Source organism: Engraulis encrasicolus, chromosome 14 (genome assembly GCF_034702125.1).
Source record: "Engraulis encrasicolus isolate BLACKSEA-1 chromosome 14, IST_EnEncr_1.0, whole genome shotgun sequence".
Lineage (NCBI taxonomy): Eukaryota > Metazoa > Chordata > Actinopteri > Clupeiformes > Engraulidae > Engraulis > Engraulis encrasicolus.
Window position 1 is genome coordinate 51,842,540 of NC_085870.1, and position 13,982 is coordinate 51,856,521.

At 44.2% G+C, this 13,982-nt stretch overlaps 1 protein-coding gene and 1 long non-coding RNA gene across 2 annotated transcripts; one reads left to right on the forward strand and one right to left on the reverse strand.

Moving 5' to 3' along the window:
- Positions 1-2,382: 2,382 nt before the first annotated feature.
- LOC134463405 (uncharacterized) lies at positions 2,383-3,970 on the reverse strand. The gene is made up of 3 exons (XR_010037747.1): positions 3,912-3,970; positions 2,923-3,045; positions 2,383-2,611 (listed from the first exon to the last, which is right to left on the reverse strand). It is a non-coding gene; the product is annotated as an uncharacterized LOC134463405 (long non-coding RNA).
- Positions 3,971-8,610: 4,640 nt separating this feature from the next.
- LOC134463406 (DNA ligase 1-like) lies at positions 8,611-12,319 on the forward strand. Its single transcript, XM_063216608.1, has 5 exons — positions 8,611-8,686; positions 9,071-9,350; positions 9,718-10,017; positions 10,608-10,805; positions 11,880-12,319. Exons 2-5 carry the CDS (start codon positions 9,084-9,086, stop codon positions 12,312-12,314), a joined length of 1,200 nt encoding a protein of 399 aa, XP_063072678.1. The 5' UTR covers positions 8,611-8,686; positions 9,071-9,083; the 3' UTR covers positions 12,315-12,319.
- Positions 12,320-13,982: the final 1,663 nt, after the last annotated feature.

The following is a 13,982-nucleotide window of genomic DNA, read 5'->3' on the forward strand; positions in this document are numbered from 1 at the left end:
GTCATTGCCTTTCCACGCCTCCCTGCTCTCTGATTGGAGCCCACTATCGGGGACCATATCTGAGGCATAGAATCCATGCTGGGGGATGGGATTTCCCAGGCTAGGGGCCAAACTAGGTTTACCTCAAACGTGGTAAATTAAGCCCATGCATGTAGTACTTCTATAAGCCACTGACTCATCATGAGTTGTGAGTGAATTCAATTATCAGGCATTTTGCAGGTGACAAGACAGGATTACCTATTGCATTGAGGTTGCCATTTGCCCTCCAAGTTGGTCTAGCACTGCACTGTTGGAGATGACCCAAAAGGATGCAAAACCCATCCTGTAATCACAATCTGTGTGATTTTTTTTTTTTTACCTGGGTAGACAGTCGTTATAGGCCTACTATAGGGCTTCACACATTGACTGAATTTGGTCATTATAGTGCAGTTAAACAGATTGAAACGTACATGTCTATGGTTTGAATGCGAACAGTGGGTTCCCCAGCTTTACGGTGCAGGTGCCAGACTATGCTTTTCATGTTATTGTCTGGCGTGCCAGGCTAGGTGAATAGCTGTGGCATTCAGACTGGAAAGTGAAATACGGTATGATGGTGTGGAAATATGCCACACTTGACACCAGCAGGACCAACAGATCCAGAAAAGAAATGCGCTGTGTATCTTATAGGGATACACATGGGCGCCGACAGGGGGGGAAACGTGGTACTGATTCTAACGGCCCAGACCAACGCAGCACGGCCCAAATGGCCCGCGGATGGCAATTAAAAAATATTGATTCTCTTTTTTCCCCAGAAATGTCTAATTACGAAGAAATTGTAATTGGATAAACGTATTAAACCCACAACTGTCGATTTTCATAACGTTTTCGTCAGTCCTTTATTATATTGTAATTTACCCTTCCCCCTGAGCTCTTGCGAAATGGTGCGGTGCAATCTGGTAACGCGTGAGGCATCCGAAAAATCCTGGCAGCAGGTGTAGGCCTACAGAGCGACTGAGGTCTTAAGGGCTCCGCATAGGCCTACTTAACGTGCGTAATTTGGCGTTAGAACCATTAAAATGTATCCGCGTTTCGTGATGATTGTTGCACGTCTATCAACTGTCAATGTCAGCGAGGTGCGGACCGACAGCGCGAGTGGTTACAAACAGCGACTCGTTGCCCTGCTTTTGTTTGTGTTCGGTTTTGACCCTCTCATCAGTAAAGTTTTGGTTCTCTCTGGTCACCCGACAGCATCAGTTGAAACTAATGTGCGGGAAATGAACGCAGATTTGACAAACAACCTGTAGGCTAGCCTACGTTTTGGATGCTGCCATCATCCATTGAAGTATCATGTTTGCGCAGGAGAGCGGTGCTTTTTACAAGCGGTGCCTATTTCACAATTATCCCTCACACAACAATGCAACAACACGGAGAAGCCTAATGGCTAGGACAAGAGACAGTTTTGTTCTCATAATATCACTAAGAGTTTTACCCTTTGCAGGAAATGAATGCTTATTATCGGACGTCTAAATTAGACTAATGTCAGCGTGGTGCTGATAGACAGCGCACCATTTCAAAGTAAACTCGTCAATCTGGTCACGTTCGGTTTCAGTCCGACAGAAAACTTGGATGCAGAAAATGAACAGCGATTTGAGGAGACAGCTGCAGGTCAGATATTGCCAGCTCGTCACTAAAGCAGTTTGGATGATCTGCGCATTGCACATCCTATGGTTACCTGACTGACGCCGACTACCAATAAGCTCTGTGAGTGTAACCCTATGGAATTGCGTCGCGGACCCAGGCGGCAAATACCAAGGAGTAGGCATAAAGAAAGGAAAAGGAAAATGTTGAGTAAGCTATCTGCACCATGTTAATTAAGTGTTGGTGAAAATGATATTGAAATTTGTCTTAGTGAAATATGGAAAAATGAGGGGGGGGGGGGGGGGGTAGGCCCAAAATTATAATCTTTCATAGGGCCCAAAATTCCTGGCGGCGCCCCTGGGGATACACATACATAGGGACAGCAGGCCAGTGTAGAATGGTGTAGAATAGAGTAGAGTAGAATAAGGTTCGGAGGAAATCTTGGGATGGATGTGCTGTACATTCATTCGTGAGCTTTGCTGAGAAGTTGGGAGCTGAGATGATGTTTGCTGAGATGATGGAGAGGGGGGGGGGGGGGTTGGCTTTAGTGCAGTGTGTGTGATGAACAAATATCAAGGTGTGGATAGTGTAAGTTGAAGGCTGTGGTAGAAAGTATAGAATGTTTTATTTTTAATAACTTACTTCCTTCTAGTCACAGACTGATGGAAAAACAAAGAGCATCTTGCATCATATTGCACTTTAATGTATTTTAATATCTTCATAATGCATTCTATATTGTACTTTAATGTATTTTAATATCTCCATAATGCCTGCATGTTTAACTAATTATTTATTGACTCAGAGGGCCTGCACGACTTCCACATATAAATAATTTGCACAAATAGCAAATAAAAAGCTTTGACTTTCTTTCATCTCTGTGATCTCAGGTCTTGGAATTCTTGTGGAATGACTTCTTGTACTCAATGAAGTAAAATGGCTGATTGGACGATATCCCAGCACGCATGGCTACACACACTTAACTACACTATCATTTCTACAATAAAAAAACAAACAAACATCACACTTAACAGCATTATCATATTTACAATAAACAAATCCAACCATACTCACCGTTGAGCTCCTTTTTTTGTTTGTTTTAGTTTCTATATATATAGTTTCTCCAGTTTCAGCTGGACACAATCATTCTGTAGCTTTAAACCTTGCCTTCTATTAAACTGCAGCAGAGTGGTCTCTTGTCACTTTATCACAGGTGAGAATGAGTGCTTCTCAGAAATATGGCTGGCTGGACGATATCCCAGCTAGCTCTGTTTTTATACTGTGAGTGTGCCTATAGCAAGTACTTACATAGTCCCTCCATGTCAAGTGCTGTCTGGTAAGAGTTGCATATGGTTGTCTATGGGGCCAGCTCTCTGGAGTGTCCTGGTTGGGTGTGTACCAATGGGGTGGGGGCCCTTCCTTCATATGCTCCTGAAAGTGCAGTAAGAGGCTACATATCAGGTATAGTCGTAAGAGGACACATGGTCATAACAAGTGACATTTATACAAGTTGGCCACTCGTCATGTCCTTGAATGTAATAATTCATCATCAGCATCATCATCATCATCATCATCATCATCATCATCATCATCATCATCATCACCACCCTCTTCATCATCACCACCACTATCACCACCACCATCACCACCACCATCATCATCATCTTCATCATCATCACCACCACCATCATTATCATCTTCATCCTCATCAACATCATCTTGTTTTGGCATTTTATTTTGAAAAAAACATTTAATGAATAAAAAATAACACTGACCAGTTCTGATAGAAGTCATGATGTCACATGATTGACAGTGAACCCGTTAATATGTGCACATCAATAAACCATTTATGATCAGGTCTTTGGAGTAACCGGTTTATTCAAGTGCTCATATGAACTGAATAAACAGTTTATAATAGTAATCGGTTTATTGCAGTTGTCGGTTTATGAGAAATCCGATTCGCACATGTATATACCTTGCGCATTGCCTGGTTAACACTAGACCTAATCACAAGTGAGATGAGAGTCTTTCAGATCCAAACGATTGTGTAGAACTAAAGGCAGTATGGGAGTTCCCAGGCTACCTTGCACAGGTTATTATCGGGTTACTGACATTCTAGAATGATAAGCAGCCAATCACAAGCCTTGAATTTCTGGTTAGTGTCACACACTTAAGTGGAACACATGCAACCGACAGACTGCATGTTAACAATAAACAGTTTACTCCAATAACCAGTTTATTCCAACAACCTGATTATTTTGGTAATGTAAACCGGCTCAATGAAAACAGCGCCTCACCTGCGCTGTGTAGATGAGGTCACCACATTGTACTGAACACTGCTCCAGTTAGGGCCTGGTTAGGGTTGCAGCATCAGGAAGAGAGACGCTGGCTGGACGTCTGCAAATATTGGTGAGGAAAGCAGGGTCTGTATTGGGCATGGACGGACCTGAAGTCTCTCACTACTACAGCCAAGAAGAGGACTTTGAGTAGAGAAGACTGCCCTCTATACTGGACAACGACAGCCATCCCATGCCATGCACTCCATCATTGCCAGTCAAAGGAGCCTGATCAGCTAAAGCAGTGGTTGTTAACCTTTTCTTCTTAATGCACCCCCTTACCTGTGCCCAAGACAAGCTGCGCGCCCCCATCCCAAACGTCTACACGTGTATACACACTAAAAACTGATTTATTACAATGACTCTTGCTTGAGACATTAATCAACACCTTAATCATTTGACATTGGGACCAAAACATGTTTTAATTTGGTTTTGATTTGGCCTAATTGTAATGTTCACAAGCAGAATTTTGGTCGCATCCTTCCAAAAAATCTGTGCACCCCCTGCTTAAGAACCACTGAGCTAAAGCATGGGTTGGGAACCTACAGTATGGCCCGGGGGCCATTCATGGCCTGTGAGGCCATCTTATCCGTCCCACGATTTAAATGCTATATTTTCAGGAGACCTAGCGAAAGTGGGTTTCTGTTTTTAAAGGTGGGTGGCTTCAAAATAGGCCAAAATACGTAGGGGGAAAATTAGCTTTGTGTTCATAGTACAGCCCTTGGAGGACTTATAATCTTAAGTGGCCCTTCGAATGAAACGTTCCTCACCCCTGAGCTAAAGACTGTGGGCCATCTACTGCAGGACAGGTAGGCTACAGAGGTATTTAAAATAATTTTGTCCCCACGGAAATCCAGCTATTCAGCGACATAAGAGAGGGACATACAGACGGAGATCATCATAGGAAGCCATTCCTGCAATACACACACAGAACACACACACAAACACACACGCATGCCACGCACGCACGCACACACACACACACACACACACACACACACACACACACACACACACACACACACACACACACACACACACACACACAGGGGCAGATTAAGAAATTATGGCCCCATGGGCCAGACACTGTCTTGGCCCCTTATACCCCCCCAAAAAACGCACCTTGACCCTGCTACTCAGACATGCTAAGAAAACTACATACAGTGCTCACAGCTAGCAGGTACTGTAATAGGACACTGCGATTATTGCGAAGGCGGTTTTGAAGACCGGTTTGGGTCGTGGCTGAGGGGCCCTGTTGGCGTGGCCCCTTGGGGCCTCTGGCCCACTGTGGGTCGAGGCCATGGGGCCAAGTTGGCATGGCCTCTTGGGGCCTTGGCTTTTTGGGCCCCTTGGGCCCCCGAACCTGGCTTGGCCTAGGGACTATACTAGGACATTGTACACTATACTGGCTGGCACGTGAAGCAACTTGGAAAGATTAGTATTGCAAATGTGGTTTTGAAGTCTGATTTGGGTCGTGTCCGTGAGGCCAAGTTGGCCTGGCCTCTTGGGGCCTCTGCCCCTGGGCCTGGGTCCGGTAGGCCCGTTAATTAATCCACCGACACACACACAGGCCTCAATCAAAGGCAATTTTCTATCATCGCAACATGTTAGACAATAAAGCTTTTAAAAACGTTTAAATTGTACTCTAAAGGCTGATGACTTGAAAATTATGATGACTGTCATTTATAGGCCTATTGATTATTTGGGGAAACAGCGAAAAATGTCATTTGCGTAACATGGAATGTGGAATGCGGTGTAGTTAACCCACTAGCACTTTGGTTTGATGTGGTTAAAGCCAACCTCAACGAAGAAAGCATTTTATCGTTAAAATAGCGCACGTTATCATAGGCTACTCCTCCATCCAGTAAATACCGTTCTGGTTTCTCTTCCTCTTTGTGGTCGGGCAAGTGCAGCTGTGCGCAAAAGTCTGTACAGTCGTAGTAGACATATAGGCCTAATAAACGCCACGTGTGTGTGTGTGTGTGTGTGTGTGTGTGTGTGTGTGCGCGCGCGCGCGCGCCCACCAATCTTACTCATCCCAAAAGTTGTGTGTGTGCGTGTGAGAGGTTGACCACCCCTGGTTATAAGTTAGGAACAACACTGAAGGCCTAACAAAAAAAAACATTCAAGTGGGGTGATAGATTGCTTTTTAGATCGTACACTCTATTTGCTTTCTTTCCCACATTATTTGTGTGCTCGGCAATTGTTTTCAAATAGAGCCCATACATAGGCCTACACAACAGGTAGGCAATGTTATTTTGAGTAGCCCACTCTTCTCGCCCAACTCCGCGTGGAGAGACCCATAACAGTGAAAGCACATTGGGAAACTCCAATAACACCAAATGCACAGCGTAGGATGGGCTGTGAGGTTGGGTTGGCCGAAAATGTTCACTTGGAAGACGATAGAAACTTACAACAGCCCGCTTAATACGTTAATATATTATAGGCCCTAACTAGGCCTGGGTCGGTACAGAAAAGTCACGGTTCGGTACGTACCTCGGTACAGACCCCACGGTACGGTACATTTTCGGTACGGTACAGGGTAAAAAAAATAAATAAATAATAATAATCCTTATTATCATTATAATTATTGTTATTAAGCATTGTCCTTGGGTATCTTTTATTGAAAGGTGCTTTAAATATTTTAGACTACTATTATTATTATTGGGATATTATTATTATTATCATCATCATTATTATTATTATTATTACACACAATCAAAAGCCTATTAAATGCTATTTAAACAACAATCATTATATAGATTCCCTTCCACATCTTGAAAAGGCCAGAAACACTGGTTGTCAGTGTAGTTTTGACAAATTACTTCTTTGGTAGTCTTATATAGATCTTCAAGGACAGTCTTTACATAGCTTTAAGGACCTAGCCTTTCTGTCACAGCTATGAGCACATTCCTGCATTTGGAACACGGCTAACATTTACATTGTAATGACGAACCAAATAAAAAAGCTTATCACTTCGCTCTGCTCGATTTTTCGGTCAAAATAGTTTATATAGCACAACACCTTTGAGAGCATCTTCAAGGACAAAGGGGATGCCCTCGCGCGACAATGGCGTTAAAACTTTTCAGGCAGAGGATTCTTTCCCCGTGTCTTGTTAAATGTCAGGTAAGACTACTGCTAAATACTTCACACGATTAAGGAACGACATACAGCTGAACTGAATAACTTGATTAGCAGTAAGACCGTGTTTTTGTTTGTTTTCCATCGCGCTGGCAGGCTTGTTTTGAAAGTAGTCGCGTTCACTCGGCAGCTGATTAATTCGCTGTTATTAGACTGTCGGCAACGTAGTCTATCGATTTAGAAAGACTTTGAACTACTATTTAACTGTCAAACACCAGTAGGGCCTACACAAACTGCTCGACATGGCACAAGGTGATGATAAACTGAAAATTATACTACTTCAATGCTACTTCAGTGACATTACGCAGGTGGGTTTTTAAATCCCTGTCTCCCCATTCATGCTCGCATGACGCCGAATTCATAATGTAGGCTACCTTTGCATAGCAAATTTAAAGGCGGGTTTTGGATGGCAAAACCAATCGGGAGTGCACAGATGCATGCAGTGGTTACATGTGTTCTTACCATACACATTAAAGAACTCCGACGCAAAGTGCTTGCTTGCGCGGAACTCTTCTCTCACGCGCCACAAACAGCTGCTGCGCTCCCATATAAATACTTTGATAGCGTACCGAATGTATTCTCCGTGGCAATGCGCGTATCGTTCCGTGACCCCCGTACCGAGGTCGGTTCGATACGAATACATGTACCGACCCGGGCCTAGCCCTAACCCATATAGCCTAATGTGTCCAACATGAGCGACCACTGGACCCCTTGGCTTGTAGCCTATCCGCGCGATGAGGGACGGAACGGCGAGCGTTCAGAAATACGAGCATTGCCTAAAGGGCTAGCTAGTTACTCGACTAGCACTTTGGTTTAATGTGGTTAAAACCAACCACCATACGAAGAAAGCGTTTGTATAGCCTTGTTAAAATAGCACAATACCCAGTCTAACATGCTGCACCTACATTGTAACGCGCGTTTCCATACTCCTCCATCCAGTAGGCCTAACGACCGTTTTGGTTTCTCTAGGCCTAGGCTATCCCTCTTCGTGGTAGGTCGGGCAAGTGCAGCTGCGCAAAAGCCTGTAGACATAGAATAAACGCCACAAGATGGCCCTAAAAGCTATGAAAAGCATAAACACATTGTGCACTAAAAGGCCTATTAAATCCCAATTCGTAACATTATTAACTTGCCCAGCCTTTCAAGAAATTCTTACTTGGCCATTTTTATTTAGCCTATTTGTTTAGCATATTTATTTATTTATTTATTTATTTATTTATCTTATTTATTAATTATAGGCGCTCTGATGTGCCTAGGCCTACACAAAGCCACAAGCAAGAGTGTGCCCATGCTGCGGCGTTGCTGTTGACGTCCCATTTTTGTTTTTGTTTTGTTATTTTTTGTGTGGAACGTTGTTACGGCTCACTCGAGAGACACAGCTCTGGATGCCTTCGAATTTGTTTGTTACGCAGTCTGCACGCCCAAATAGAACGTTCTAATGCTTGTGTCATGTTCTATTTGCATCACCTTCCCAATAAAAGGCCAGGTAGGCATGCGACTTTCACATTCAACATTTGGAAGGCAAAGCATACACACGCAGAACGACAGCGCATTACTTTTACCAGAAATAGGAGAACATCATAGCACTTTGAGAGGTATGAATAGGCCTTCATTTAGACACACTGTGTTAGGCTATTGTAGTTGCTTATCAGTTACAATCAGCTGAATATTATTATTATTATTATTATTATTAGTAGTAGTAATAGTAATAATAATAATAATAAATCGACGCGAAAAGGATTTTTAGTAATAATAATAAATCGACGCGAAAAGGACCATTTTTACTTATTTATTTATTATTGTAGGCTAAATAACAGCCCACTAGCTTACTGTAGGTATAAACATTACATTTGACCCTTGTCTTAATGTTCTGAGATGCCAGGATCACCTTCAACAATATGAACCAAATAGTATTATTTGGAATCTATTTTAAAATTTAGCAAAACAAACCCCTTTCAACTCTTATTTGAACTTTCCAGTCAGAACTCTGCCATGGATCGCCTCAGAGAGCACGTCCGATCCGGCATGAGTGAGAGCGTGCGGGTCGAGGTGGAGGGACTGCTCAACGCTATGATAGGGGAAGCTGAGCAGAGACAGCAGGACTTGATCCGCTCTGTGGAAGGCCTGGAGCAGCAGATCATAGACAAGGTGAACGAGAAGCAGGCCTTCTTCCTGCACAGAGAGGAGGAGACGGAGAGACTCCATGCAGAAGCGGAGCTGGCCAGACGGACAGTGAGAGTTGAGATGCTGGAAGATAAGGTAGGACTACTCTTCTTCACAACCCTTCAGTCAAGTCAAATTCAATATCAACTTTTAAATCACTTTTCTTAACATTGGACACACTGAACAATGAAAATTAAAATTTTCACTGTCCCAAGGACAAACACTATCGTGTTGGGAGAAAACAATCAATCAATCAATCAATCAATCAATCAATCAATCAATCAATCAATCAATCAATCAATCAATCAATCAATCAATCAACCAATCAAACAAGCAAACAAACAAACAAACATATTTATATAGCACATTATGCCTCTCAGTTATGTTTCAATGTACTTGAAAAGAGACACTTCAGAGACTCATGTGTGTGTTTTTTTTATTGTTACATTATTATTTTTATCAGACATTCAAAGATATGAAGAGGGAGGTAGAAGTGGAGGAACGAAAGAAGGAGAAACTGAGGAAGGAGAGGTGGGCCCTCTGGATGGACAACAGGAGGAAGAGGTGGCAGCTGGAGATGAAGGAGGAGGCGGAGTACGATCGGCGCATGCCCGGAGACGTGGACAAACTCTACACAATGGGCCAAGTTGCATTCGAGACGACCAAGCCACTCATCGATACCACCCTGACAGGATCGCATGAGACAGCCGCTCGTAAACAAAAGCTGCTGAATGAATTCAGGAGTACAGCGGCCAAGTGGATGGTAAGAAAACATGACACTTGTCTAAATGGGGCTAAGGAGATGGGCTATAGATCAGATGGTTGTATGTTCAAATCTCACCCATCCATTCCGTACCACACTCCCGGGCCGGCCCGAGGCATAAGCAACCTATGCAGTGGCTTAGGGCCCCCAAACCACCAAGGCCCCCCGTGAGCAGCGGAGTTCCAGGAAGAAATGAATTGTCCTCTAGTTTCCCTAGTCATCATTTTTCCTCATGTGCCATTTACTACGATGAATGAAACAGGATCCACTATACATCGTGTATAGGGTGCCCCGGATGAAATTTTGCTTAGGCCCCTATAAAGGCTTGGGTCGGCCCTGCACACTACATTGCTGAGGTGCCCTTCAGAAAGGCACCAAATCCTGCATTACACCACAGACTGTACACAATATAGTGAAAAATTATAACTGTAATGCGCTTTGGAGTAAAGCGTGAACTACATGTTATTTAATGTAATATAACATGACACTTGTAGGTCCAAATGTTCATTCTCTCAAAGTTAGTGAACTGTAGCGATCAGATATGACAGAACAATGCCAACAAGCTGCTTGTTTATCTGTTGGTTTCTAAGGAGTCAGATGACCATCCCCAAGACCCCGAGACCAACAGCACCATCCCTGCCATCCTGAAAGGCTGGATGCTTAGGGATCGCCAAGACCCCAAGACCAACAGGGCGATCCCTGCCGTCCTGAAAGGCTGGATGGTGAGGGATCGCTGGCAGTATCTCCGGGAGGACTGCAAGGCCTTTATCAAAGACCAACCATTGAAGGTAGGGCCTGTCACAGTAGTGTTTCTAGCCATTTGGGGGCCCTAGGCAAACTATAGACAAGGGGGCCTTCTTGAAGTATTTTTTGCTGGCATTTACTATGGCGGGGCTGACTGCTGGGGCCCCTACAGTGGACAGTTTTGGTGGGTCCCTTGGCAATTGCCTAGTCTGCCTCTTGGTAAAACCGGCTCTGTCCTGCAGTACAAAAAGGACAAAAGCAGTTGCGATTTAATATCTTCAAGGGAATCAGTTGCAATGTCTACAACTCAATGGTTTTAGACCACCCCTTGGCACCGCCGATGACCATTATTAGTTGAGAGAACTCTCCCAGACTCAAGATGTATGGTCCCGTTTTTTTTAATGTCTTAAATGGAATCGATTATAATGTCTGGTCAAAGTAATAAGTTGTAGGCAACTCAATGGTACCCCTTGGCACCCTTGAATAAGAACAACCAGGTTCAGCAAGTCATTTGTTCCCTCTGCCATCAGAATTGTTAATGAAAGACACAGTTCCCAGCAAGGGACTTGGTGTGTGTGTGTGTGTGTGTGTGTGTGTGTGTGTGTGTGTGTGTGTGTGTGTGTGTGCACGCGCGACTGCGCGCATGTGTGTGTTATGTACTGCTTGTTTGCCTAGCTGTTTGGGAGGAGTCAGAGAAGCATGGGGGAGGGGGTTGCATCTATTTATCTGTCATTTTATGCATTTATTTTGTTCTTAAGTCTTGAATAACTTGAATTTCTCTTTTGGGATAATAAAGTTGACTTTGACTTTGACCTTGATCTTGCCACTAGTTGAGAGAACCTTCCCAGACTCAAAATGTGTGGTTCCAGTTTTTTGGTGTCGATCTGCATTCTGACAAAAGTGGTCTGCACAGTCGGCATGAGCTCCAAAACATATACACTTTATTTCATTATAATATCATCATTATAAAGTTTATATGTTTCAGAGCTCATGCTCAGTGTGTAGAGTGGACCACTTCATCACTCAGTCTACCACTTTTGTCTAGCACATGGATGATTATTTTGTGGATGTGCGCACTGCGCACCCTAACCTCCAAACGCCATTTTCATTCTGCCCAGGAATTCACCTGCCATGCAGAGATAGGGAAGTTGATCAGGGAGAGTGAAAAGATCAGGAAAAAGAACATCAAGCAGTTTGAGAAAGAGCTGAAAGAGCACCACGCTGAGAGGGAGCGAGAGCTGAATAAGATCAGGGCAGCCGAGATGAAAGAGAGGAAGCCGTTGGAGAGAATCATCAGGAAAGAGAAAAAGAAGCAGCACAAGGCAGAAAAGAAGGTCAAGAAGGCGCAGGAGAAGCAGTACAATGCACAGATCAAGGCCTTGAAGGAGCAGGAGCAGAAACATGGAGAGATACTGCTGCAGGAAGCACTGGCCATGGTTGAGGCCAAGAAGGCCCAGGAACAGGCTGGGGCCCAGGGAGAGGGGCAGGGGCAGGGCCAGGGGGAGACAGAGCGTAGGCGCTGGAGGCTCTTCTCCCTGAGAAGATCATCTTAAGCACTCTAGACAGGGGTGCCGACAGGGGGGTGGGGGGGGTGGGGGGGGCAAGAAGGAGCAGGAGGTGGATGTTCTTCTCCTTGTGGAGGCCATCTTCAGCTGAGGCCCAGGGAGGAGGACAGGGGCAGGGGGAGCCACAGTGCATACGATGGGGGTTATTCTCCTTGAGGAGGTAATGTTAAGCGCTCCAACCCAGAGACTTGAGGTGAAGCGCGGGCCATGGCCCAAGCCAAGAAGGCCCAGCCACAGGCTAAGGCCCAGGGAGAAGGAGGACAGGTGCAGGGGAAGGAGGCACAGCCACATGGGCAGGCGGTGGAGGATCTTCTCCTCCTTGAGGAGTTCATCTTTAGCACTCCACCCCAGAGACTTGAAGGAAGCAGTGCGCCAGGCTCAAGGGACATGTGGTGGGGGGTGACAGGCCAGGCAAAGCAGACACACACACACACGCACTAAGACACATGTACAAGAACACAACACACGCGCATACACACACACACACACAATCCCGCACACATATTACACTATCTCTACAATAAACAAATTCAACTATAATCACTGTTAAGCCCCCTTTTTTGTTTGTTTTAGTTTGTATATCATTTCTACTAGTTTAACTTCTTACTGCAGCTGGGGTCGCCGGCGACCCTATTCACTTGCTGAAAATACTTAACTACATCATAACAACATTGCTATGACATTACAGAGAGCCATAGTGCTGTGCTAAGGGGTTAAGCTGGAAACAGTATGTCTGTTGCTTTAAACCTTCTACAAGTATTAAACTACAGAGTGGCCTCTTGTCACTTTATCACAGGTGAGAATAAGTGCATCTCCCCTTTCAGTGCAAATAAGGTGCATCAAATGTCACATGCAGTGACCAAACTCAATTCTAACAAATGCTGCACAAATTCCATCCTTAACTGGTGCACCATAGTAGGCAACAGTCTCACTGGAGACGTAGTAAGAATTTTGCAGCAAAAGTGAGTCCTTCGTTCCTTTCGTATTCCATCACAGAGAAAAGACCTGAACTGCATTATACAGTGGGCCTAGTAGATATTTGTATTTAGATATGAGCATCTAACAGGCCTTTTTAAACTGTGCCATCGTCTGCAAAATTTGCTCTTTTCATGAATATTTACTTAATAATGAACTAATATTTACTAGTATGACCAAAGTACGGTAGGTTTGGAGCTAAAAATGTCTATTCCTGGAAATTCAAAATGGCAGGCAAGGGAGAAGATCACCCTTTTTATGACATGTGCAATTTTCTCAGGCATCATGAATACTGAGAAAATTTGGTGGTGGTGGTAAGCATTCATAAAAAATGTTACATTTGTCAATGGGCAGCATGAATTGAGCAGCATGAATAAACTACTAAAAATATTACACAGTGCATCTTTAAACCCTGGGAAAGTGAGGAACACTGGCTGCAAAGGAGATTTCGAATGACTTCAAATGTTCGTCTCAAAACACCTCAATAATCTACGCTGAGAGGAAGAAGAAGACTGGCCTGGTATATACTGTATCTATCATGCTACTGGCATGCAGGGTGTCCCTTAGGGCATGGAGGACTACTGTAAAGACCGAACAGTTTTTCAAACCCCAAAATGCTGAGGATGAACATGTTCTGAATGACGTATCTTACTGCAGATGGGGTCGCCATCGGGCCTATTC